At 35.8% G+C, this 26,750-nt stretch overlaps 1 protein-coding gene and 1 pseudogene across 3 annotated transcripts in view; both read left to right on the top strand.

Annotated features, from left to right (window-relative positions):
• The first annotated feature begins 284 nt into the window (after window positions 1-284).
• The window catches only part of FBXO11 (F-box protein 11), a 95,094-nt gene continuing 68,628 nt past the window's right edge, over window positions 285-26,750 (top strand). For 2 of the 3 annotated variants that reach the window (XM_037047841.1, XM_037047840.1), the window contains exon 1: window positions 285-1,289. In XM_037047841.1, the coding sequence (XP_036903736.1) occupies window positions 1,067-1,289 (223 nt within the window). In that variant the 5' untranslated portion in view covers window positions 285-1,066. The remainder of the gene's footprint in view (window positions 1,290-26,750) is intronic. The other variant, XM_037047842.1, reaches the window with a different exon arrangement.
• LOC118989029 (uncharacterized) lies at window positions 15,536-15,680 on the top strand (annotated as a pseudogene).

The following is a 26,750-nucleotide window of genomic DNA, read 5'->3' as shown; positions in this document are numbered from 1 at the left end:
CCTGATACCTCCCCATTATCACCCGCCCCACCACACTCCCCCTTTCCTTCTTCCCCCTCCTTAGCGGGGGAGGGAAGAAACCCGAGAGGAAACAGGGCGTTGAAGGAAGGGACTTCGCGATAAGAGGGAAGACCCCATTGGTCCGAAGGTTGTATAAGTGCCTCCGATTGGCTTCTTGGCCGGAATCCCCGCCCCTCTCCTCCCCGCCCACCCACCCCTCCCCCCCACGGCCCCGTGGCCCTCCCCCCGTCGCCCCGTGGCCCTCCCCCGCGGCCCTGGCCAGCCCCCGACGGGGAGGGACCGACTGGGCGAGTGGAGGCTCCGGTGGTGTCAATGGCTCCTCCTGCCACGGAGCAGCAGCAGAAGCCGCGGCGACGGAGCTGAGGAGGAGGAGGAGGAAAGGTTCCTTTAAGGAGGAGGAACGACGACGCCTCTTTTTCCCCCATCTCCTCCTTTCACACTCATTTCCCCTTCGCCGAGGAGAGAAGGGGGGGAGGAGAGAGAAGAGGCCGAAGAAAGAGAGAAAAAATTCCTCTCAGAAATCTCTTTCACGGGGTGTGGGGGGGAGGAAGAGGAAAAAAAAGAAGCCGGGCGCCCCCTGCTCCCTCCCTCCCTCCCTTCTCTCCCTCTCTTCTCCTTCTCCCTTTCTCACCCGCCCGCCCACTACCCCTGCCGCCGGAGTCGCCGCTCGGGAGTCGGCGGGACCCGGGTCTGTCTTCTCAGCCGCCGACGCCGCGCTTCGCCTCGGGATTCCTAGGCGGGCGGACGCCCTTTCTTTCTTTCTCTCGCTCTGCCCGTCTCTCTGTCTCCGTCCCTCGCGGCCGCCCCGCCCGGCGGCCTCGGCCTTCCCCGTGCGTCAGGCCCGCCCGCCCGGCCTCGCTCGGTCTCTGTCTCCGCGGGCCTTTCTCTGGACTCGGGGGCTCCCTCGCCCCTCCACCCTTACCGTCTCCCCTTCCCCTCGCTCCCTTTCCTTCCTCCCCCCTTCCCCCCACCCCCTTCTGCTTCGGAGCTCGCTGTGCGTGTGCGTGTGTGTCCCTCCGCCGACGCCGCCACCTCAGCCCGGCAAATGAACTCCGTCCGAGCCGCCAACCGGAGACCCAGGCGAGTGTCGCGGCCGCGCCCGGTGCAGCAGCAGCAGCAGCCTCCGCCGCAGCCGCCCCAGCAGCCGCTCCAGCAGCAGCAGCAGCCGCAGCAGCAGCCTCCGCCGCCGCCGCAGCAGCAGCAGCCTCCGCCGCCACCACCGCCGCCTCCGCCGCTGCCCCAGGAGCGGAACAACGCCGGCGAGCGGGGTAAGGCCGCGCTCCTTCCCCACCGCCCGTCGGCTCGGGCGCCCGCCCGTTGGGGACCCGCGGGGAGGCGGCCGGAACGCCCCGAGGGTGGGAGATGGAGGCTGAACGGAGGCGGGTCCCCGGGTGCCGCAGTGTCAGCCCGACTCGGGCCGGGCCGGCAGGAAAAGCCGCGGCTTCCCTACTCGCCCGGGCTCTCGCTCAGGCCGCGCTTTGTTTGGTTTCGGGGCTCGGCACCCTCTACCCCCACCCATCCCTTGGGCTTCGGACCCCGTCGTTCACGGACCCCGCAGGAGTCTCTTGGTGGCCGGGGGGGTGGGGAGCGAAGGGTGGGATTTCTTCCCTTTTTGCTGCTTTCCACGGTTTATAGCCTCCCCCTTTCTGAGGGTAGGTGGGGGAAACAACTGGGAGTGATCGGGCGGTGGGGTTGGCTGGGGAACTTGTTTTCCCCCTTTTCTCTGTTAGCCTCCCCCTTCCTGTGGAGGAGGGGAGAGGGGGAATCGGAGTGGTCCGTGGTGTTGGCCGGGGAACTTGGTTCTCCCGCCCCCCACCCACCCAGTCACGGGGTAGGGGGAGCAGCAACTCCTCTCCAAACCCCACAATGTTTGCTGCGCAGTTTGGCTTTAGTTACAGAACCCCTGGAAGGACCCGTTAAATGAAGACCTTTAAATAAATAAATATAGAATCCATCGGCCATTTCCAGCCCCCTCCCGCGCGTGCAGTGCAGTTACCCTTAACGTTCTATCAACACCCCTCTCGCCTGCCCCCTCCTAGCGAACCCCCCAGACGGCCTTGCTATCCTCCATCTCCTGGCGGGGTTTGAAACGCCCCTTACAACCGACCCCGTGGTGGGTGGGTGTGTTTGTGTGTGTGTGTGTGTGTGTGTGTGTGTAAGTAAGTGTGTGTGTGTGTAAGTGTGTGTGTGTGTGTGTGTCCAAGGCCTAGTGAAATGTGTCATTTAGACCCAACTGTGCAGCTCTGTCTGGTAACCACCATTGTCTAAGGGCTGAGGCTCCCAGGGGTTGGATTTTTGCTTTAGCAGAAATAATGTTTAGTTCTACTTTGACGATGTGCTTATTTTGGGGTTTTTTGAGGTGTGGTGTTGCACCTTGGTCTCCAAACGTAACTACTCTCTTTATTAATTAGCTGCTTTCAGTGGGGTGGAGGTCAGTACCATATTTACGTGTACGGTAGTTGTTTTTAGGAGGAGGGGAATTGTTAGGAGACATTTTGCGTGTTTTCGTTGGTGGATTAAGGTTAATTTTACATGCGTTGATTGTCACACCTCCTTTGACTGAGGTAATTGAGATTAAATGCCTTTTTTAAATTGCACATTTTTTCCTTAAAAGCTGTTCCATTGTTTTACTTCATCAAAATACTTAACAAATGGAAGAGGGAGATGATGATCTGAAAAATACTTTAAAAGGTTTTCACCAGTCACTGTTTCAGATAGTCCTTGAGAATGCAGTTTGCTCTATGTCGCTTCAAAGAATGTGATGTTTCAAGCCAGGTAGAGGTCTTGTGCAACAGTATTGATAATGTTTTAATGATTCCTTGATACATTTACCATTTTTTAAAAATAAAAATGTTTGTAGTTTTATTATTTCCTTTCACGTTTGCATGTCAGGGTCCTCTTGTGTTCCATTGAAATAATATTCAAGTCTCCTTCCAGAATTGGCACTATAAATAGGAGAATTGACAAGTTTTTTTTGTTCATTTGTTTTTGAGAAAACAATGACACTGGATTGAGATCCTAGCAGAGTATTTTGTTGCTGGATGTAAAGGTTTTTCAAGATGTACTGATTTGTTCACATTAGCACTGAATTCCATTCTTTCAGCCAAACTTAACTTAGTCCCATTGTATGTTTCTAAGGTTTTTTTTATCTCATTCACACAGTTTGTGTGTAATTTCAGACTTTGTTGAGGTACTTTTATCTTAGACGCTTTTCTTCATTTGTTTGAAATTATTAGCTACTAATATGTTTCCTTTTGAGGTGAGTTGACTTGGTGGTTGTTGGTAGTCACATGCTAAAGTGTCAGTTTTCTTTTCATTGATGTCCACAAGCTGACTAAGGTGTTCATGAGTCAATTTCAGTGTGTACCTGACCAAATGTTAAATCAAATTCACTGTAGAATTGTTGCTTTGCTGCAACTAGTAGAAATTGTTCTGGAGATTCTGTGTTGGCACAGAGGGGAAAAGAACTTGCTGATTAGTCTTTAGGGAAAATGCTGTGGATCTTTTAGGGAACAAATAAATGGCCTCAGAATGAAGAAAACAAAGATGAACTGAAATACAAAAAAATAATATTTTTGCTAGCTTTATATAAAAATGTCATTCTTTGAAAATTGGTGTGATTACATTTTTAAGTGTACAGTTCACATAATGATCAGAAGTTAGCCAAGAAGAATACTTTTTATTTTAGAAGTGTTATGGAGTATGCAAAGTGTCTACTATTTCTAGTTTGGATAGGAGGTTTTGTTTAAGAATTTGCTAGGTTTCATAATTTTGACAAGGTAATTAAGGGACTACAGCTAACATTGTGTGTGTGTGTGTGTGTGTGTGTGTGGTTTTACTAACTCTTGATGGGTATGTAATTCTTGCATTAGAGTCTTGGATACAATTACATAATAGTGTATTGGACAACCTTCCAGGTAGGGAATTGAAGAAGTGACTCACTGTTTTAAGACAAGTTAATTCAATCTCTATATAAAAATCACATTTATTTTACATAAAGGAAGGGCTTTCAGCTCTTTAGAGGTAATAAAATAGTTACAAGATAGTATATTTTTCAAGCACAAATTCTGTCAGAACTGATTTTTAGTTGCTTTTTTGCCAATAGGTTGATTGGTCTAAAAACTTCCTTGACATATCTTTAAACAACACACACATACACACAGTTACATGTAATGGTCAATGTTTGAAGGAGAGAGAAACATCTTTATAGAGTGTAATCTTATGAGGATTTTTCAAAGACGTCCATAGGGAAGAATTTCTTACACTAAGAGTCCAGTAATCATTTGTTTTTTTTAGTCATTTAATTTCAATTCCTTAGTTTAGGATTTCACATACCACTTTAAGCTAATGGAAAATACTTTGTGTTTCACATAAGGACTCTTTGATAATGTATTTCAGAGTTAATGAAACTGAAAGTAGTGTGGGGTTGAATATTTTATATTTTTCTTTTAAAATGTTAAAAGGATTTTAGCTTTTGCAGCTTGTTCTGCTTAATTTATCTCTATACCTAGTTGGTTGGTAGTCTTTTTTCTAGAAGTATGAGGAAATTTACAAGTCTGCAGGAGTACTTTGTATTAAGTACTTTTAGTTGTTAATTGTTAAAATTGATTACTTTGAATAAGTAATAAATGCATATACTTACCCTCAGCTACCAGATTTTCCTACCTGGAATCAATCACTATTGATTTCTGATTTACTGTGTTTTAATAAAGGATGAAATCTGACATCTGAAAATAATCTTGATATGGAGGTTTTTGAAAATAGGTGTCATTTTTGTTCTAGTTATTGGAAAATTCATAAGATTGTTTTGAAGTGCTGAAATTTTTAACTGATTATAGTTTAAGAGACTTAATAAACACATTGTATTCATGGATTTTGCTATTAATTTCTAGTCTGAAATAATTGTAGAGAGTAAAAAATTTAATCAGTCTCTTTAAATCCCATCTGTATTTGTGTGATAAAAATATCACCTATGATTCTGAAATTAAAGATTATTTTAACTGAATTTTTGGAAATAATTCAGTAGTGTAGTATTATATAAAATATTCCTAATTGAACTACATATTTATAATATGCAGCAGCCAAGGAACTCCTTAGTGTTCTAGTCATGTATGCTAATTATACTTTCTGTGGGATTGCTCTGGCCCATGATCTTTTACCTTCAGATTTTCCTGCTTCTTACGTAATAAGGAACTTCTGCAGACTTTCTAGATAGAAGAGTTCTGGACAAGGAAAATGATTTTTTCTGTTTACGAATTAAGTACTGTGGGTTACCATTCACCGATCTGGTGGCTAAATATTCAAAATCTTTACATCCTGTAAGAAAAAAGATGCTACCATGTATGTGGTGGGGGTGGGGGGAGAGCCTCTTTCCTCAAAATTTAGAAATATTTGAGGAATAGAAATGGGCTAATGACAATACTCATGTCCAAGTTCTGATTAGGCCAAAGGGTGTCCCTGTACTACTTTTCTCTTTCTTTACTGGAAATTCTGACAAACCCAAGGAAAGGCCAGCAAGCTTGGAAACCAGGTAAGGGAAGAACCACTGTAGATCTTGACTTCTTAGTGAGAACCCCTGGACTTAGATTTGGCATAATTCAAGGGTAGTGAATATTTTAATTATTTTTCATTTGTTTAAACTTTGAAATTAAATAATCTATAATAATGAGTTTTTTCAATTTATGTTCTCTTATTGTTCCCCATTTATTACTAAAAACTTACTCTTATATTGTGTCTATCTTGTCCCATTGGTCTCTGAGGGGTTATTCTGTTTTAGACTTGCCATTTCACTAATTTACCAGCCTTTTAAATGCATCCTTATCTTCCAGAGAACTGTGGTTAATATTGAGATTAATAGTAAGGTACCCCCAAAATGCAGTTGTTACCCTCTGAAAATAAAATCCTAAGAAGTAAAATACAAGGGATGAGATATTTGAGTAGTATGATGGAGGGAGCTCAAGAGTTAGACCTGGGTTCTAATCCTGGCTACACCACTAAAGAGCTGTTTGATATGAAGCAAGCAATAACCTCATGGAGCTTTGATTATCTTTTAAATGAGGATGATAACATGTGCCTTATGGAAAAATTGTGAGGATAAGTGAAGTCCAGCACATGGTAGCTACTCAATTAAATGGCAGTTCTCTAAATGTTAATAGTAAGGAATTGAGTCAGCTATATGTAAAACTAAATCCAAGAGATAGTCTTTAAAGAGTTTCTGGCATCCTCCAAAGTGCAATCTAGGTAACTTGTAAATCACTAATCTTAAATCTGATGAACTGAAATATTCTTCAAAGGAAGAATAAGGAAACAGAAGAAATGAAATAATGATAAACATTGACTATTTCTGCTTACGTATAAGAAAGTGTCTGGCACACTCTTTCTGTGCCAGACACTTTCTTATATACTAACCTCATTTAACCCTTAACAATTCCGTAAGATGGACATTACACAGAGTGAACACGCATAGTAAGTAACATAGAAGAATTTGAAAACTGATTTATGTCACCTGGTTTTTCCATAAACAAGGGGGGGGTAATGAAATATATTTGGCATAATGTCTCCATCACTTTCAGGGGAGGAAATAACCCTTGAAGCACATCCGTCTCCTATCCCATCCCATCAATCCTGTTGGAGACTGATCCTGTAGTCTATGCCCTTATTGTTAAATCATCTGGTTTCACTTTTTCTAAGTTAACCTTCTGATCATAATTTTACCTCTCGTATAGATTTGTCTCCAGAAGAGACTGCACTGATTGGCCAGCATGTTTTTCCAGCTTGTTGATGAGATCACTAAGCACTCATTGTACAAAGAAGGGTAGATTTCCCTTGAATTACTCATAAGTCATGAATAAAGGGTGTTAGGTCATTTTAGCTCATAGTCATAAACTGGACAGTTTCAGAAAGGGGAAAAAAGTGAGTTGAATTAGATTTCAGCAGTGATTTTGACATGTTTGTGGACTAACTCTTTTCTCACCATAACTTGATATCTACATACATAGCTTGGGGTTTTTGTATGTGTTTAATTAATACAAGATATGTGCTTAAATTTAATCCTTAGAAAATGAGGAAATGAAACCAACTAACTTCTTTACATAATTTATTTTAGCTGAAGGAAATATAGAAACTATTTACTTTGAAAATGAATAAATTGTGTTTTTTATTTTAAAGCACCCAAAATAAGATAGCATGTTAAAGCAAATATAAGTTTTATATGTTAGTTGCTTACTCTCCCAATTTCTAAAACTACAATTGTCAAACATTCTGCCCTTCTAACAGATGGAGAATCGTGTGACTGTTTCAAAGAGAAAAAAAACATGCTATTTTCTCAATTGGTGGCTAAGCCTTAAAAAAACATTGAGGAATACTTCCACATTTCATGAGAGAAGAGGTGTCATTCATCTGTTTTCTGAAGAGAGCCTGTTTTCTCTAGTTTCTCAAAGCTCAAATTATTTAATGATAGAAATGGAGTAACAATTTATATTTTTGAATTATTTTTCTGGTGACAGTGATACTCTTAGTTTTACTATTTTCCTGTAGTATACCACAACACTCATTTTCCAGATGGTCGATTTGGATTGTGTCAAAATCTTTGTTGAAAGTTTTTCCTTAGTGTGAAATTAACTGGCTGCTAAGTGGGTTCAGCCTATGGTGTTGGTTTCTTTAGTACAGTATATTGATAACTGACTTGAGTCAGTTTAGCCTTTGCTGGTTTGCCAACTCTGCTTGGATTTAGCTCTGAGAATTCTTTTTCATATTCAGGTATGATTTTGCACCCATAGTATACTATGGGCTGTAACATAGTAATAACATATAAGATATGGCTTTATCATGAGCTAACACTTTAGAAGAAAGGGAGTGGGGAAGAGGAAAAAAGAGCATAACTTTTTTATTCCCCTGTTACATTTTGAGATAGACAGTGTTGGTATACAGTATAAAATGTCACTAGTAATTGTTTCCTCACATGTAATTGATCACATATTTTTGAAAAAAGAACAGCCTTTAAGGAAAATTGAAGTTAGTAAAATTTAACAAATGAAAAGTAGTCATATTCCAGGTTTGTATCATGGCAGAGGAGAAAGATGAAAGACTTGTTTGAAAGAAATAGGGATGTGTGAAACAGTGTATTTTGAAATCTAATATTTTGGGCAGAGTGATCAAATGGTAAAAGAAATGGTAGAGTCATTCATCATTCTTCACCTGGAAGGTTATCTATATGTTAAAAGTAGCCACAGAACTAATTCACAGTTGTGTACAAATGACTGATATCTTCATAATCCTTTGAGATGCATTTGAATTTATAAGAAACTGATTACTTAGTCAGGTTTTGGTATTTTAAGCCTAGTAAAAGATAAGAGAAATTAGTGATTCGGACAGAGACTTTTTGGTAGGACTACTTCCTTAAAGGCAAATTAAGCATTTCAGGGGAGGGAGAAAGTAGGAGATTTTTGCAGAAATCACTTACCTTACATTTTTATTGTTTTTCCTAGTCTACTTCCAAATCTAAAATTTTCCTTAAAAGTTTCATTTTTTTTTCCAAAAGACTGATTTTGGGTAATGGTTGGAATAGAGAGAAGAGAAAGAATTCAAGCAGGTAGGAGTTGCCAGTATTATGGGTCATTAAATTAGTAGTGATCATTTGAATTAGAAATAGGCTATATGTAATTTTTCTGTATCTATTTGTGTATGTACTACATATAAATATATAGTTGCTTAAATTGTGGAAATAAATTTTGTCTTTTTTAACTTAGGTTGTAATGAAAGTATACAAGTGCACAAATCATTGGTATACATAGCTTTATGACTTTTTCACCAAGTGAAATGTCTGTGTAACCAGTAATACCTAGATCAAGAAATAAAACACTACCAGCATACTCCACCCTTCCAGTCACTAACCCCAACCCTGTCTTTCTAAGAGCTTGGATTAGTTTTACCTGTTTTTGAACTTGATGTAAATGTAATCACCCAGTATGTATTCTTATGTGAGTTCTACCCATGTTGCTTGTAGCAATATTTTGTTCATTTTTGTTGCTGTATAATATCACAGGTTATCCATTCTATAGTTAATAGACATAGAGTTGTTTTTGTATTTGGCTGTCAGGAACAGTATTGCTATGAGCATTTATATATATCATGTAATGAATAGAATGCATTAACACCATTGCATTCTCTACCATTGCTTATTTCTTGCCAAAGACAAATTTTTCATTTACTTTACAAGAAATGAAAGATGAAACAGCTGTAAGACAGATATTAGCATAGCTTTTCATGATTATGTGGCTAAAACAACTGATTTTATTTCAAATATTGGTGTTTTTCTTAACTATTTTGGTATGTCTACTTTTGCATCCTTTAACAGTCCAGTGTTAGGAAGTTTACCCATCAGCTTCATATATTTTTTAATTTTTACCAAAGATCATAGGTTGGGTTATTTTGAGTAGGGGGACAATCTCTTTTATTTTTAGGAATTTTATAAAACACCTTGGACTTCAATATGTGATTCTGAACTTTCATTCCCCAAAAACCTGTTGTTTCTTTTTGCTACTGTCATAAATATTTTTGTTCCTTCATTTCAGTTTGCAGTCCTGTTTCTGCTGTGTTTAAGCTTATCCTTTTAACTTCTTGGAAAATATTTAGCTATTGTGTGGTTGGTTGTATCATTTTATTTATGTTTTTCTGCATATCTTGATTATTTTTTATTATCTTACATTCAAATTACTGTAAAATTATAAAACTTTCACAGAAAAATTGGGGTATATTTTGCCCTCCAAGTTGTTTTTCTAGTCCTTGACCCAGATCTATCAGTTAGCAATGTATAGGAAGATATAAAAGTGCCTCTGACAGCATAGTAAATTTTTTCTCAAGTGAAAGCTTGTGTTAAAGTGGTGGGCTTATATCCCCTATGATACAAGTATGCCCTGAGAATGAGAGATGAAACTCTTCCTAAGAAACTGCTTGCTTGCAACCGATGACATAGATAGCCTTAGATACCAAAAGAGTAAGATTTCATTATTTCATGTGTGCTCTTTCAGAACTTAGCAGTCCAGTGTTAGGGCTAACAGTTGTTCTTTCTTGCCTATAACAAGCACTGTGGAAGAGACTGCCACCTTCTTTTCCATCTTAAACACACAGCCACATTCAGTAAATGTTGCTGTAAATTTGAACATAAGGAGCAAAAGCGTTTTCAGGGGCATTTTTCCTCTTTTCTAAAGTGGTGTCTCAATTTCATCTAAATTAGAGGATTTTGAATATGGTGACACTGAAATGCTCTAAAACTCTTTCTGTGTCATTTGAGTTACCAGCATAAATCAGTGAGATCTGATTTTGTTAGGTATTACTATATAGACATACATCTTGCCTTTTAGAACTTATAGTTGAAAGAGGCTGAATTTTAAATAACTTTTAAGATCAAGGTGAATTGCAAATAATGGGTTGATCATTTTCATGTTTTCTGATGAGCGACAGACAAAGATTGGTTGATTTGTAACCTTATTCTTAGGCTGCTTGCAAGACCATTCTGTTAGAGTTTTCTGGGAAATGTTGTTATGATGAGTTAAACCACCCTGGTGTCTGGTATATGTTGTACCCTTTAATCATTTGCTGTATTACCTTTGTGCCATGCTTAGAAACTTGTTGCAGCCCAAAGATTAAGCTAAGTTATAGCATGTTCGTATAAGTGATTAAGAAAGAAATGTGTGCCTAGAGAAGGCAATTACCTGCAGAGTTGGGATCATTCATCTTGTTTTCACAGTATCATCCTTCATTATATTCACTGTTTTGCACTTATATCCAGAAACAAAGTAAGAGTATAGACCTAAGTTAGATTATATGTTGCTAGAATCTAACTCCTCAGTTGCAGAGATGAAACAAAATTTAAAGTTTCTTCATAGCATCTGTATTCCCACTTACCAAGTAATTGTAATTCTCAGGTCTTCTTTATGAATTTTTCTCATTCTGTCTCAGTATCTCTATTGCTACATTTCACAGGGAACCTGTCCTCTATTTCTGAGTCATTTGATTTTAAGAACCTCTTAGCTGAAATTTTGAAAGCTATGAAAACTGACCTGGGAGATCTGTGTGTAATGAGCTTGTACAGGGTCTGTGAATTTAGAGGGCTAGAAAAATGTCACATATTGATCATAGACATGCATTGATAACACAGACACAATGAAACTGAATATGCACTCTTGATTTTGTGAAGTATCTAAAAATTTTCAGTGAAATGTTAGCATAGACTCTTGGGATGGCGGAGGTAAGGTGATTTTTTTTGTTACTCTTTCTACATTTCTTTGTTTTTCAAATGGTACGTAAAATCTGGAAGGAGGGAGGTTTGTATTTTTTAAAAGAATTTAGTAGTTCTAGTTATTATATAAACTCATTATTTCTTGGTTTGGTCCCCACATAGGTCATTTTTAAGTTTGAATAAAAGTTTAAAACTTTCCATTTTTTGATGTTAACTGTGTTTTAAGTGTTTATTTATGGTAATTTTTAGTTTGTATTCACGGTAATTTTAGGATAATAAGTGGCACTATAACTTACAGGTAACAAGAATAATTGATGGTCAAAAAATCAGAATTAAAAACAAAATTTGATATTTGAACTTTGAGCCAATATTTCTTTCTAGGATAAGTTTGTGACAATACACAATGGTAGTAAGTACAAACAGTATTTTAATTACATGCCTGGCTGAATGATAGGAGATGGAAATTCAGTGTGCAAAAAACTGGATAATTAGAAAAAAGAAATTTACTTGATTACAACAGGTGGCTCTTTCTTCTGTATCTTGGTATGGTATGGACTCAGGTCTATTTGATGTTATATGGGGATATTTTCCTTTTCATAAAACTAGAATTCTAAAGAAATTAATAACTCAATTTATTAAGTTGAAACAGATTGTTAAAGGAAATTGTTTCAGCGTTATCAATAAAGAAAATACACCTGTCCCCTTCTAATATACTATATCTGAGACAGTTTAGATTGTGGATTCTCTTGTGCTTGGGAATAATAAGAACCTAGCAATGATTTTCAAAAAAGTTTGGGCTTTCGTAGCTTAAATTTAGTGATTAGATTTGAAGTTAATTCATGTCACACTCAACTAGTCTTCCGATCATCTTACAGAATCTTTATGAACCTAAACCAAATGGAAACAAGCATTTTTCTATTAGAAAGTACACAAAAGCCTTATGAAGGGGTGAACTGTTTGGTTTTCACATTTTGTTTTTAAAATAGGGACTACTGATATGGCTTAGGGCAAATGAGTCTTTAAGTGTAGATTCTGGATAGTAATCCTGGATAGCTTTATGAAGAACTGATTACAAGTATATTTAAAGTATTTTTTCTGAAACAGTGACTTTTGGTAGCTGAATAGGGAACAAGAGCAACATAACCATATATAAATAAAGCTTTTAGTATTCTTTTTTGAAGTAGTCATATCGGTGTTGTAACAGTTGGCAGAAATTTTTTAAGTTGTGTTATGTGGAAGCTACAACTTATAAAAATAGTGCTAACCATTTGCAAATAGGCATTTAGTAAATGGTTGTTTCCGTTTCCCTTCAAGTACCCTAGACGTGGTTTTGTTCATATAGTTACTAATTTAAGTGACTGAGTGTATTAACTGCATAGATTTTTTAAATGGTATGAGATTAGTTACCTGAAAAACTAAGATCATAGATAATAATTTTTAAAAAATGGTACGAGGCTAAGTACCAGAGAAACTAAGAATGAAAGTCAAATTACTTTGAATAGTCAGTTAAAAAAAAAGCAAATGTGCTTTAATCTTTGTAGAAATAACAAGAAAAATGAGCAATCACGTAGAAATGTTTAACCATTGAACTAAGTATAGCAGCAAACAATATGGACTGTAGTTAAATGAATCATCTTAAGAGTGTGTGCCCATGTAAACACATGATATTGTATTGTAGCAGTAAGACTTGTAAAATGTTAAAATAGTTGGGCAAATATACCTATTAGAAAGTTTTAAGTATTATATTCTAAAGGGGGACAAGCTAAAGGATGAACAAACCTTTCACATGGTTGAAAGTAATTATTAAAAGAAAAATGTTGCTCAGTTATTTTTCATTATGCTCAGAAGATAGCTGGAGAAAATTAATTTAAATTATGAGTATGGCAATTTCGACCATATAGAGAATATCTAGTTAATTCTAAAATCGATCACTAAGGAAAACTATGTACTTTATCTTTTTTGGTTATTAGTATTAGATATTTTAATTATCTTAGAGATGATAATTAGAAATTATAGAATGTTGGAACTAGAACTGTAGTCTTGAGGTTTATTCACTTACTCAAGGTGAATGGTTGGAATTAGAACCCAGGTCTCTTGACTCCCAATCAGTTATCTGTTCTTGTTACAAAAATTTTTTATCATTCTATTTTTCTGTTTAGTGATTGGTTGAACCTATAAAAGTTTTTGTAACCTTATTTAAACTAAACCAAAAAAAATTTTTAGTATACTTGTCTTACTAAAAAAGAATATGCAAGTAAAATTACAGTTTGTTTCTTTTTGATTTATTTGATTTGTTTTAGCTGTGAGTGGTTGAAAATAAAGTTATACAGTATAAGGTGAACCATGTTGATGATAGATTCCCTGGGTAACTGATTTCAGATGCTTAAAAACTGGTTAATGTTTTTGAAGAGGTAAAGCAAAGTTCTTTTCCACTGTGAATTTAAGTGTCCAATTATGATAAGGGTGGTATTTCAGAGCAATGAGGAAATAATTTACCAGTCAAGGAGTGATAATTGTGACTATCAATTATTCATTTGCAAAAACATTCAGTTAGTTTCCTACTTTTCTTCAGTACCAAGAAATACATTCTGAGTGATTAAAGAGTTCAGCATTTAAAAATTTTTTCTGTTGTACTAAGAATATTTAACATGAGATCTCTTTTAACAAATTTTTAAGAGTATACTTAGTTTAAATGTATTTAAATGTACTTAAACATTTAAAAGAGTACATTTCAGTACAGTATTTAAGAGTAAAATTGTTACCTGTAGGTGATATATTGTATGTCAGATCTTGAGAACTTATATTGCATAACTGGATCTTTATGCCCATTAAATAACAACTACCCATTGCCCCATCCCCCTGCCCGCCCCAGCCTCTGGCAACCACCATTCTGCTCTACCTCTATAAATTTGACTATTTTAGATACGTCATGTAAGTAGAATCATTTAGCATTTATTCATTTTTCTGCAACTGGCTTATTTTGCTTAGCATAATGTTCGCCAAATAAGAACTCAGTAGTTTTTTTAAACCATAAAAGAATTAGGAGAAAAGTACTTTTTCCTAAGCAAGGACTAAAGAAATATTAAAAAATCACTGAAGAATGATCAAGAAATTGACTTAATAGGTGCTAATAAAGTTAATGCAAATGACAGGATGGAAGAAAAAATGGCACCTTATCTAACATACAAACAATATCATACATGAGTTTTTATGAAAAACACTTTAGAGGTAAAATATTAATTATTGAACTAAAACTTACTCATTCTCCTCCTCACTTTGACTGTTCTCAGAAACTACCACTATCATAAATTAGATGTGAACCTATTCATTTCTTTTTTAAAATACTTTTCATATACATGTGCACCTATAAACATTCAGTTCTAGGGTGTTGTGGTTCCTGTGGGAAAGTAAGAACTTTGCCTTCAAGATATTTTATGGTTCAGTGGGGTTAAACAGGAACATAATATATTTCCTTAAAAGATATTTAACGTGTAAGTGCCAGGTGAATGGTATAAATCATAAGTACCTGGTAGTCTCATATTTTTTTTTAATGATTGAGAAGTGAATTAATGAATACAGAAGTACATAAAATGAAGTCAGTTCTTTCCTCTTCACCTGTCTTATCCCCCAAATAACTCTTAGCTTTGTGTGTTTACTTTTGAATTTTTTAATGCATGTGTATATAAATACACATAACTTTATTTACTCAAAAAAACCACACCATATGTATTAATTTGTAAATTAAGTTTTTACTGAAATATATCCAGGGCATTTTTCTATATCAATATAAATGTAAAATTATCTCCTTTTTTTACAGTTGCAGAATAGCCCATTATATGAATGTACCATGATTTATTTATGTAAATATATGTATATGTTTTAGAGAGGGAGGAAGGGAAAGACAGAGAGGGAGAGAAGCACCAGTGTGAGAAAGAAGCATCTATCGGTTGCCTCTCATACATGACCTGACGGGGTCCGAAACCACAACCCAGGCATGTGCCCTGACCAGGAATTGAACTGGCAACCTTTTGCTCTGCAAAATAATGCCCAGCCAACCTAGCCACACCAATTAGGCCATGATTTATATTAAATGTACCTCTATTGATTAATATTTAGGCTCTTTGTGTGTGTGTGCTATTATAGGACTGCAATGAACATCTTTGTACAAATATATTTATGTCACGATTTCAGTAATAGCTTCATAAAAGTGAGTTATTAAGTCAAAGGGATATTTGCATTTTTTGATAAACGTTGCCATTTAAAAAATAATCTCACACCCCCTGGCAATGGGCGAGGACACACCTGATTGGTGGTGTTGCTCTTATATCAATCAGGGGCAAAGCAGTTGTATAGTCCTTAGTTCATCCTAGCTTGTTGCCTGCATTGGTGGCCAGAACTGGTTCATGCCTGGGGCACATAAAAAAAATAATAATCTCACTATTAATGTGTGAGGTTAAATGTTATTGAATGAGTGAATACATGAAATACTTCAGAATTAAGGGGAAACTAGTCTAAGGGATGAAATGGTTTGGAAAGACTTCCCAGAGAAAAGGGATACTTAAACTAGATCTTGAAGAATGAGTATGTCACAGATAGAGGAAAGGGGGGTGGGAGGATATTCTTAGTAAGAGGAAATGGGCCAGACAAAGGGCATTGGAAGAGTTACCGGGACAGAGTTTTTACTCTGTCATCATGTTCCGTTCATCTCTCAGTTCACTTTGTGTCAGTGTTTCTTTTTCAAAAAAGGAAATTAAAGTTGAATTTAGTCACTCTTCTATCTTCAAGGCTTTACCACCTCTGGAGTACTCTAAATTCTTTCTTTGGAATTCAAAGTCTTCTACACTCTGGCTACCTGTTTCTCTTTTATATGATTTTTCTTTTGACATACTTATCTATATGTTTTTGAATAAACCATACACATTGCTTTTCCATATATATATATATATATATATATACACACATACATATACATATATACACACACGCATGTGGGGTTTTTTTGACACTGATGTAAAATTGTGTGTTCAGTTGTTGCCTGATTTCAGTATTTGGTTACTTCATTTTGTGCCCCCATGCTTTCTTGGTAGCTACCCCATATCCCAACCGAAAGTACTTGTTATCATTTACAGTTGTTGGTAGGTCCATTTACTCTTAATGTATGAATGATTATCAGTAACTATTTGATAATACTTTATACTGTAAGCTCATCTTGTTCTGTGTCCCAGATGTTTTGTTTATAATACTGTTTGACAATGAAGTTTCTGAAAACTCACCAGAAATATATTTTTCTTTTTAATAGCTATCTACTGTTAGTGTGTGGATTTGTAATATACAATAGAAATGATGTATAATTTATATATTATATACTAAGCATAACAAGAACATATTTTATAAGTGTTTACCAATGAAGCTATCTAGATATCCATGGGAAAGAAACACAAGGAATTTCTGTAATAATTACAGTATTATAATTACTGTTTAGTAGTTGGAATATTTATAGCCACATTTATTGATTACTCTGTTCTAGGTAGACACTAAAGCTCGTTTTATTGTTACAGAATCTCCCATATATATGTAATAAACCCATTTTACATATGAGGATACATAAGCTTAGGGAATTTAAACAACTCAAAAGAGCTAGTAAATGGCAACTGTAGGGTTAGAATCTATGTCTTTCTGATTAAAAACAATCTGAATAAATTTTGAATTACATATTATGCTATATTAGTATTATTGCCATGTATAAGTTTATAAAAATACTTATTTTAGGAAATATTTGTTGAATGAAAATAATCACCAGCTGCCCTGTAGTTACGTGCTTTTGGAAGGCAGAAGTAATAAATAATCAGTTATGGGTTTCCCAAGAAAATTTTGAAAATTCAGAAAGGTATAAAAAGAAATAGAAAATTAGCAACAAGCAAACTAAAGAAACTATACCATTTCTTTTGCTGTAAATGTAATTTATAGAAACATGTAAAATTACAGTACTTTCAATGGAATCATACTGTAGATATAATTATATATTTTCCCTTAACATGTTACTGTTTTCCCACTAGAAATACATGTGTGTATATTCTTTTGAGAGTGATTCTCAGTGGTATGTAATACACGTTACATATGTACTTGAGTTTACTTTATTATTTCTCTATTGACTAACAAGGAGCTTACCTCTAATTTTTCTCTACATTATACTGTAAGGAGAAGTCATCAGGATTGCTACTATGAGTTGCAGTATTGAGACTCACCACCTTCTCAAAGACAAACAGTGGTAGATTAACAAGCATCCACAATTTATAATAAGACTTTCAGCATGAATATAGCTGCATAAGTCTGCATCTTTCCCCTCTTATAAGTCATTTAAAAAGTAAGAAGGGAAAAAATGTCTCAATTTCCCATTTTCAGTGAACCAAAAGACATAATACATAGGCTCTAAATTTTATTTAAGGGCTATCAAAAGCATCTGAGAAGGGGAGGAAGCTGTGAGCTTAAAATATACTTACTGAGTGAGGTGTTCACCTTGAAGTTCAGAATCGAAATCTCTTGTTTATAATGCCAGGATTAGTGACAGAAATACCTGGTTTGATAAAGCAGAGCTACATGCACACAGAGGCATATGTACAGGAACCAACTTTTTTCTCTATATGGCATTGAAGGAGGAGTCTCTGGACTGTGAAGCATCTCCACACCAGTAAATAGGTGCTTCAGGAAAAATCCAACTTATTTTATGATGAAAAATACAAAAGAAAGTAACAGCAACAGCAAAACTTTTAAGTGACAAAGAAAGTCACTCGTTAGAAAAATGTCCTATAGAGCACATGAAAATTGTGACCCAAAATTGCACCATACATTTACTTAGAGTTGGGAAAACCTTTATTCTCTATGAAAGGAGAACACGAAGCAGAAATGTAGGAAATCTGGGAAGAGATGGCAAGTTATCAGGAGAAATGAAATAAGAGCAAATATTTTTTTAATTGAGCAAAAATGCAGATGAAATTGCAAGGATCCCAAGGAGCATACTAGATCTCAGGAAAGCACAATAAAGGGACATAAGGATAAAAATTTAAAAAATGGACAAAATGAAATGAAACTAAAGATATTTTTAAGTTTAGAAAATAGTACAAAAGGCAGTAGTAGATCCAACACACTTAAAAATGAAACCCCTTTAGCCAGTTCAGTGCAACAACAAATTGTTATTGTGCAATTAAAATGTTACTGAACTAAAATTTATATATTGAAAGGGTATCTGTGCAAGGGAAAACTAACCAGAATTCTCACAAAGATAAACAAAGGTTCCTTTGGTCAGCCAACCACCCTCCTCATCCCCTGCACAAAATCCTTTGTAAGGGGTCAATATCAGGCTGGCCTCAGATTTCTCCACAACATTCAATATCAGAAATTAGTAGAGCAGTATTTACAAGATAGAGAATTAAAGTGGGAGCCAGAGACTTCATATGCAGTCATGCCACTCTTCAAGTATAAAAGATTAACAAACAGAACTCAGGGAATATTGTTTACAGGAGCATTTCTGGAGGAAAAATACTAAAGTATAAACTTCAGCCAACCGAGAGACATCCGAGGAAAGGATTGGTAGTAAGCTTAGATTATATATAGACATGTATAGATAGAGACGCTTCATAGAGAATCTGTCTATATCTGTATAGATATATCTGTATATAGCTAGAATATATCTATATATTTTATAGTCCTAAAAACTAAAACAAATACAGAGATCATGATGACAGAACATAATGTTATAGACCCTGGTGATGTATAAGTGATAAAACCTAATAAAATTTGAAGGAAGGAAGTTTATAGATTATATCTCATTGTAATTACTGGTAGTTGAAAGATACGTAAAGATTACAAATCAAATAATTGAAGTATAAACATACTTAACACTCCAAAGGAAGCCCTAAAAATAATACTATTTATTAAATTGGGGGAGGAAGAGGAAACATGTTAATTTTGACATTGTTCATAATAAGGAACTACTAATAGTTACATAAAGAGATGGAAATCTAGGGGAATTCTGCTAAGTTATAAGTGTAACCACTAGAACAAAAATATAAGTCTTACCAAGTATTGAAAGAACTATAAAGCTTTCAAAAAGAAAACATCATATAGTAAAAGAATATTGACAGCTATATTCATAACAAAGCATGTCAGAACTAAAACCAAACATATCTTTCATATAAAAAAGTATAAATAAAACTTAACTCATCTTTAAAAGAAAAAGATATTCAGATTAGACTCAAGGTTTATGCAATGTATACACCTACAACAAAATGATTGTGAAAGGTTAACATTTTAAAAGATGGGCAAAGTGAACAGACTTTAGGGTATCATGATCTTAATGTACAAGGTGGAGTTCACACTAAAAAGCAATAGGTAAAGATGGGTGCTTATTAAAGAGTATGATGAAAGTTTAACAGCTGTGAGTATCTGTATATCAATAGCAACCTGGGCTAAGCAGAAATTTACAGAAAGTATGAGGAGTGATGGAAGCATCAGTAGTAGAAAATATTTAATTACAAGCTATTAAGCAAGCCTTGAACAAATAAAAAGACATACCATATTTTCTGGATATGAAGAATAACATTGTAATAGTTCTTAATTGAGGTGATTTACAAATTAATTTTAAAACTAGACATACTAATTCTGAAGTTAATAAAGAAAAAGTAATCAAGAATAGCCAAGAAAACTGAAAAATGAAGAGTACCAAGGGTAAACTAGCCTTGCCAGATATTAAAATACAATGCAAAAAACAGCACAATACCAGCCAACAGACACATGGATCAGTGAAACAGAGTGGAAAGTCCAGAAATAGTTTCAAACACATGTAAGAATATAATAAAGAATATAATATTAAGGTAGCATCTCAAATCAGTAGTGAAAAGATCAACTCATTCACTGTGGGAATAGCTGGATAGCCATACGAAAGAAGTTGGATCTGTATTTCACACATAATACAAATAAATAGATCAATGAACAATAAAGCCATGACGGTGAAAGACAAATACCACATGATCTCACCTTTAACAGGAACCTAAACAACAAAACAAACAAGCAAGCAAAATACAACCAAAGACACTGAAATAGAGAACAGGGTGACAGGGACCAGAGGGGAGAGTGGAGAGAATCACAGGGGGAAAGGGGAAGGATTCACAAGGAACAGTATAAAGGACACATGGAAAATAACTAAGGTGGGGGGTGGAAATGGGAGGGAGGTGGGGAGCACTGAGGGGGGCGGTGGGCAGGGCTGGGAATATAAGACAGAAAACTGTACTTGAACAATAATTAAATTTAAAAAAATAAATTATTCTGAAAAGCAAAGAGAAAGAAAGAGCCAAGAAAGTAGCAGAAGAAAGCATTAGTTTGTTTTTTAATGTTTGTGTGAGGAAGATATTTTAAACTGACTACAGAATTTATAAATGAATGGATAAATTTACTACATTAAAAAAGAATTTCTGAATGGATAAAGAAAATGTGATATGTACATAGAGTGGGTGTACAACATAGATGAACCATAAGGACATTATGCCAGTTGAAATAAGCCATTCACAAAAAGACAAATGCTGCATTAACTCTACTTAGATGAGGTATCAAAAGTAGTCATTTTCATAGAAAGTAGGATGGTGGGTGGCAAGGGGCAAGGAGGAGAAGGAAAAGCAGAGTTACTGTTCAGTAGATAGAGTTTGTTTTGCAGTGTGAAGCTCTAGAGAACCGTTGCTCAATAATTTGCTTGTAATTAATACTACTACATTGTATGCTTAAAAATTATTAAGGTGGTAAAAAAAATTAAGGTGGTAAATTTCATGTGTGTTTCATCACAAGATTTTTTAAAGCATTTTATTTATTTATTTTTAGAGAGGGTAGAGGAAGGGAGAGAGGGAGGGAGAGAAACATCAATGTGAGGGAGAAACATCAATTGGTTGCCCCATACAGGTGCCCTGATCCATTCAGCCTGAGAACTGAATACACAAACCAGACATGTGCTCTGACCAGGAATGTAACCAGCAACATTTCGCTTTGCAAAAGGGCAATGCCCAGCCAACTGAACCACATCAGTCAGGGGTACCACAATTTTTAAAGAGTGCTCAGTGTCAAAAAACTGTATCAGTAAAATCAAAATACATATTAAAAACTAGCAAAACTTATCTGTAATTTATATCATAAAGAATATCCTGGAAACGCAATTTAAAAAGATTTTGCAATCCATTAAAAATTGGGCAAAGATATAAATAGATAATTTACAAAAAATTAAATGCAAATGGATTATAAGCATATGAGAAGTTGCTGACCTCATTCATAGTAAGAGAAATTCAAATCAAACCAAAATGATATAGTTTACCTATTAAGCAAAAGCATAAAAGTTGGATAACGTAGTCTTGTGGGTGAAGGCTGTCTCATACATCACTGTTGAGAATGCAATTGAGATACCTGTGGAATGTGTTTGGATACTATTTTCCAAAATTAAAATGTATTTATTTTTAAAGACAAAGATAAAGCATCTTTGAACTTGAACAAAAGCAGTATGTTAGGTAGGAGTTAAATATATGTAAATTGCATGTTCTCAGTGGTGGAAGGAAACAATGAAAATCTCCTGGATAAGATCTGGGCCGGACCTACCCGTGACTTATTGACTGGATCTCAAGGAAGAACCTTCTGTAGCAATTAGAAGCCTCTTTCTAGGGTGGAGGTGAAATGATAGCAAATGGAAACTGTTAGAGTGAGGTAAGCACATAAATGTACCCAGCAGTTTCCCCCCCGACACACACGTGTACATAGCATTGACTTATGATGAAACGGCAAACAAAAATTCAAGAACACACAAGAAAATCTAACCCATGGTAAGGGGGAAAACTGGTCAATACCATTAAAAAAATAAAATACTCTGTGTACTAATGCAGAAATAATCTCTGCTTAGTGGGGAAAAAAGGAAATCATAGTAGTGTTTGTACCATCGTTCCTTTTGTGTGGGAGTAAGGGGGGGATAATTGATATTCTCACTTAAGTCTTAAAGTGACTAAGTATATTTAAGATCCTCAAGGAGATAAAGGAAGTAATAGTCATAAAAGAAAATCAAAATTAAGTAAATGTTAATTAACAAATGGATATCAGAAGAAAACACAGAAATCATTTCACTGAGTAGATGTAATGTACTAGACTGAACACAGTCAGTAAAAGAATTTTAGTTATTTGGAACATAATATTGAATTCATCCAAAATGTAGCAAGAGAGAAAAGATATGAATGAAAATAAATATTGAACGTAGCCTGAGAGATTCAAACATTGTGTCCAAAAGAAATTTTAGGACACATTAGATAGAGTAGCACAGAAACAATATTTAATGGGACAGTGACTAAGCTTTTCAGAATTGAAGTACAATGTATGTTTCCATACTGAAATTGTACATTACTGAACAATAGCTTAATAGTATAAATACCACCCCCAAAAAATCTTCTAAATGCTCAATAATGAAATTGCTAAACATAAAAAATAAAGTTCATTAAAATGATGAAAGACAAAGTGCTTACACCAAAACATCAGTTATGCTAACAGTATATTTACTAGAACAGTAATTTCCAGAAAATAATATAATTCTGTCTTCAAAATGTAGAACGAATGTAACTTTTCCCTGAATTCTGTACTCTTTTAAACTATCAGCAAAAATAAGCCCAAAGTGAGGATAGACACAAAAACTGAGAGTTCATCACTTATAAAAACTTATATAAGAATAAAAGGATGTGCTAGGATTGTATCCTAAGAACCCTAAAACACCAATCCCAAAGAACCTATGCACCCCAATGTTCATAGCAGCACAATTTACAATAGCCAAGAGTTGGAAGAAACCTAGGTGCCCATCAGTAAATGAATGGATCAAAAAGCTATGGTACATATACACAATGGAATTTTATGCTGCAGAAAGAAAGAAGGAGCTCCTACCTTTTGCAACAACATGGATGGAACTGGAAAGCATTATGCTGAGTGAAATAAGCCAGGTGTTGAAGGACAAATACCATATGATCTCACCTTTAACAGGAAGCTAAACAACAAAACAAACAACAAGCAAAATATAACCAAAGACACTGAAATAGAGAACAGGCTGACAGTGACCAGAGGGGAGAGGGGAGGGAATTTCAGGGGAAATAAGGGAGGGATTTAGAAGAACCTATATAAAGGATACATGGACAACAACTGAGAAGGGTGGAAATGGGAGGGAGGGGGGAGGATGGGGGGTGGGATGGGATGGGAGTAATAGACAGAAAACTGTACTTGAAAAATAATTTAAAAAATAAAATTAAATTTAAAAAAAGAATAAAAGGATGTACTTGAGCAGGAAAATAGTAAACTAGAGAAAGCAATGGATAAAAGAATACAGCATGAGCAAATAATTGGTTTTAAAAATGTTATTAAATAGGGCTTACTATTGGTTGTAAATAGGTATAATATTTTTAATGGTGGGACAAAAATATTAGGGAATAACAAAGTTGGAACAAAAGGAAATGATTACATTGAGTCAAGAATTCTAATATTATCCAGTTCACAAAAAGTGAATACAGAGATACTGACTTACTTTAGGGAATCTTACAAAAGTATAATTACTGTTTTCTTGGCTCTGCAGGTAGACTACCTGGATGAAATCCTAGTTTAGCCCTTACTAGCTGTGTAACATTACAGTTATTTCACCTTCTTGTACATAAATTTTCTTATCTATAAATGAGGGTGAAAGGAATACCTCCTCATAGTGTTGTGAGGATTAAGGGAAATACATACAAATTAGAACAGTACTATTAGAAAAGTACTTACTGCATGTAAGTACTCAATGTATGTTTGCTGGTGCTGCATTTGTTTCTTTTTTAACCTAAGGGTGACCATGGAAAGAATGGAAATAAAATCAGTGGCTTCCAGGCCAACAGAACTGAAATTTAAAAGTGTAGAAAGCTTAACCATCAGTGTACCATTAGGATCAGTTGGAGTAATTTTAGTTTTTTTTTTCTTTTTCAACAGTTCTACTTATAAGGGTTGGTGTTTTTATTCTTTCTTAGAGATCTTCAAAGAGCAGAAAATTTGTACTTTTTAAATTATTCTTACAATTACCATGAGTCCATCAGATCCTTTTTATAAATCTAAAAGATGCATTATTGGGGTCTTAGTGATCTTTGGTTTCTTGTATCTTTAAATATTACAATATTTAATTTTAGGAATTTTATCATTACCAGTGATTATATCCTACTATGCTTTAAAAAAGATTTAAATTAAGCAAGAATGATAGAATCTCCTACAAGGAAGATGCAATAGTGAAATTTTTCAATTTTTCAATTGGATTTCTCAAGTGTTGCATTCTCCTTTGAAACAGTGTAAAAGATGATGAGAGACATACAGATCAGAAGATAAATGCAAAGAGAATTAGTACTGTAGACCTGAGCTGTCCAATATAGTAAGCCACTTACTACATGTGACTGTTTATATTTAAATTAATTAAAATTAATTAATGGAATTTAAAATTTAGTTCCTCCATCACACTAACCATGGATTGGTTATGTAAAGGGAGTATAACTGTTAGCTTCATTTCACTATAGCTTTCATACATAACATCTTCATCATTGCAGAAAAGTCTATTAGATATTACCACTGTATACTCAAAATATGATAGCAAACTTGATTGTGTATGTTAAATCTCAGATTATGAGTCTTGAGATAATCAAATCCTGTATGAGTTTTCTGAGACCTGAGAATTGGTGAACACACAATATATTTCTAATGAAAGACAAAAAGAAGTATGGTATTATCCTTCAGTTAATCATTCAACAGGAATATTTTGCATCATAAGCCTAGGTTATGCCCTTTTGCTAAAACAGCCCTGTGACATTGTACCTTCCTCTCTCATGATGTTTGTAAAAAATTACTTTGAACAGAGGTTTGCTATGTTTAAATTCTTACTAAAATTTCTAATGAGGTTGTTTTTCACTGTTCCTTCAATCTTCTGTAAATAATTTATAAAATGACCTGAAAATTTATTTTAAAGAACTAGTCCATTGGACTCAGATGATAAATGCTACATTAAGGGCTAAAGTATAAGAAGAGAACAGGAAAGGGGAGAGCATCAAGTAAAGAAAAAGCAGAATAAATATAATAAGACAAAAAAGTAGCCCTGGCTGGTGTGGCTCAGTGGATTCAGTGCTGGCCTGTGAACCAAAAGGTCACCAGTTCAATTCGTGGTCAGGGCACATGCCTGGGTTTCAGGCCAGTTCCCCAGTTGGGAGGCGTGAAAGAGGCAAATAGTTGATGGTTCTCTCCCTCTCTTCCTCCCTTCCCCTCTCTAAAAATGAGTAAGTTAAGTCTTTAAAAAATATTTTAAACCCCAAAAGTAGAAAGATAATTAATTATAAATATTAAATTAATTACAATTAATTAAGTATGGGTGTTTAACAGTTATAATAGATTTTTTTTTAAATGTCAACTGCTACTACAAGAGGTATACTCAAAGTGAAGGAACACAGATTAAAGGTAAAGGGATGGAAATGTAGTGAATTGAACTCATGTTTATCTTTGTTTCCTCTGAAACACTATAATGTTACAGCAGATAATTTTTAAAAGGCATAAACCTACAATAAACAGAGATGGGGGAAAAGAACCAAAGTTTTTAGTGACTGAAAAATAAATAAATGAGTGGTAACCAACTTGGCATATCCAAGAAACAAGCTAAATCATGCCAAACCACCCCCAAGGCCTGTGAAAGCTGAGTATAAGACAAGGCAAAAATGCAGAGTCTCGCTGGTAGTAAGACTAAAAAGCGTGATTAGACTTCAGCTCCCTTCCTGTGTCTTATGCTGTTAGGTATTTTGCCACTTTACCATCAAGGCAAAAAGCTGAAGGTGTTTTACGGGAGAAAATATACCAGATACATACAGGTGAGGGTGGGGCCTTCAAACCTCAGATGATGATTAAATGGAAAGCCTGCATATTAAAAGTTGAAAACCCCAAGCTTTAACCCTCTTTGGCCTCCTTGATTTACAGATTTATGTCTTTCAGGGAAGAAGGTACAAGAGTAGTTTCTGGGGAAAACTAACCTGTCTAAAACTGTAGACTTACAGTTTCATTATTGACACTGACACTTTCTGTGTTCCTATTTTATTCTTAAGCATTTATTGTCTAACAGTTGCTGAAGATCAGGAATCTGGTAGCAGGGTCAACAGGGTTGTTCTACCTCAAGGTCCCTCATGAGATTGTAGTCAAGCTGTCAGCCAGGGCTACAGTTATTTGAAGGTTTGACTGGGGCTGGAACATCTGCTTTTAAGATTGCAGGACTCATTCAGTTCCTTGCTGGTTGTTGGCAGAAGGTCTTAGTTTTCCACTGCATGGACCTGTCCACAGGGCTGCTTGAGTGGATTCATGAGGCTACTCCTAATGACATGGAGTTATGTACAGAATGGAGTGATTCCCTCTTCCTCCCCAAAGTTTGTATGTTGAAAGTATATTGTTGAAC

The sequence above is a fragment of the Sturnira hondurensis genome, unplaced genomic scaffold (assembly GCF_014824575.4).
Source record: "Sturnira hondurensis isolate 20B ecotype Veracruz unplaced genomic scaffold, ASM1482457v3 Scaffold0006413, whole genome shotgun sequence".
Lineage (NCBI taxonomy): Eukaryota > Metazoa > Chordata > Mammalia > Chiroptera > Phyllostomidae > Sturnira > Sturnira hondurensis.
This window is presented reverse-complemented; position numbering and strand designations above follow the sequence as displayed.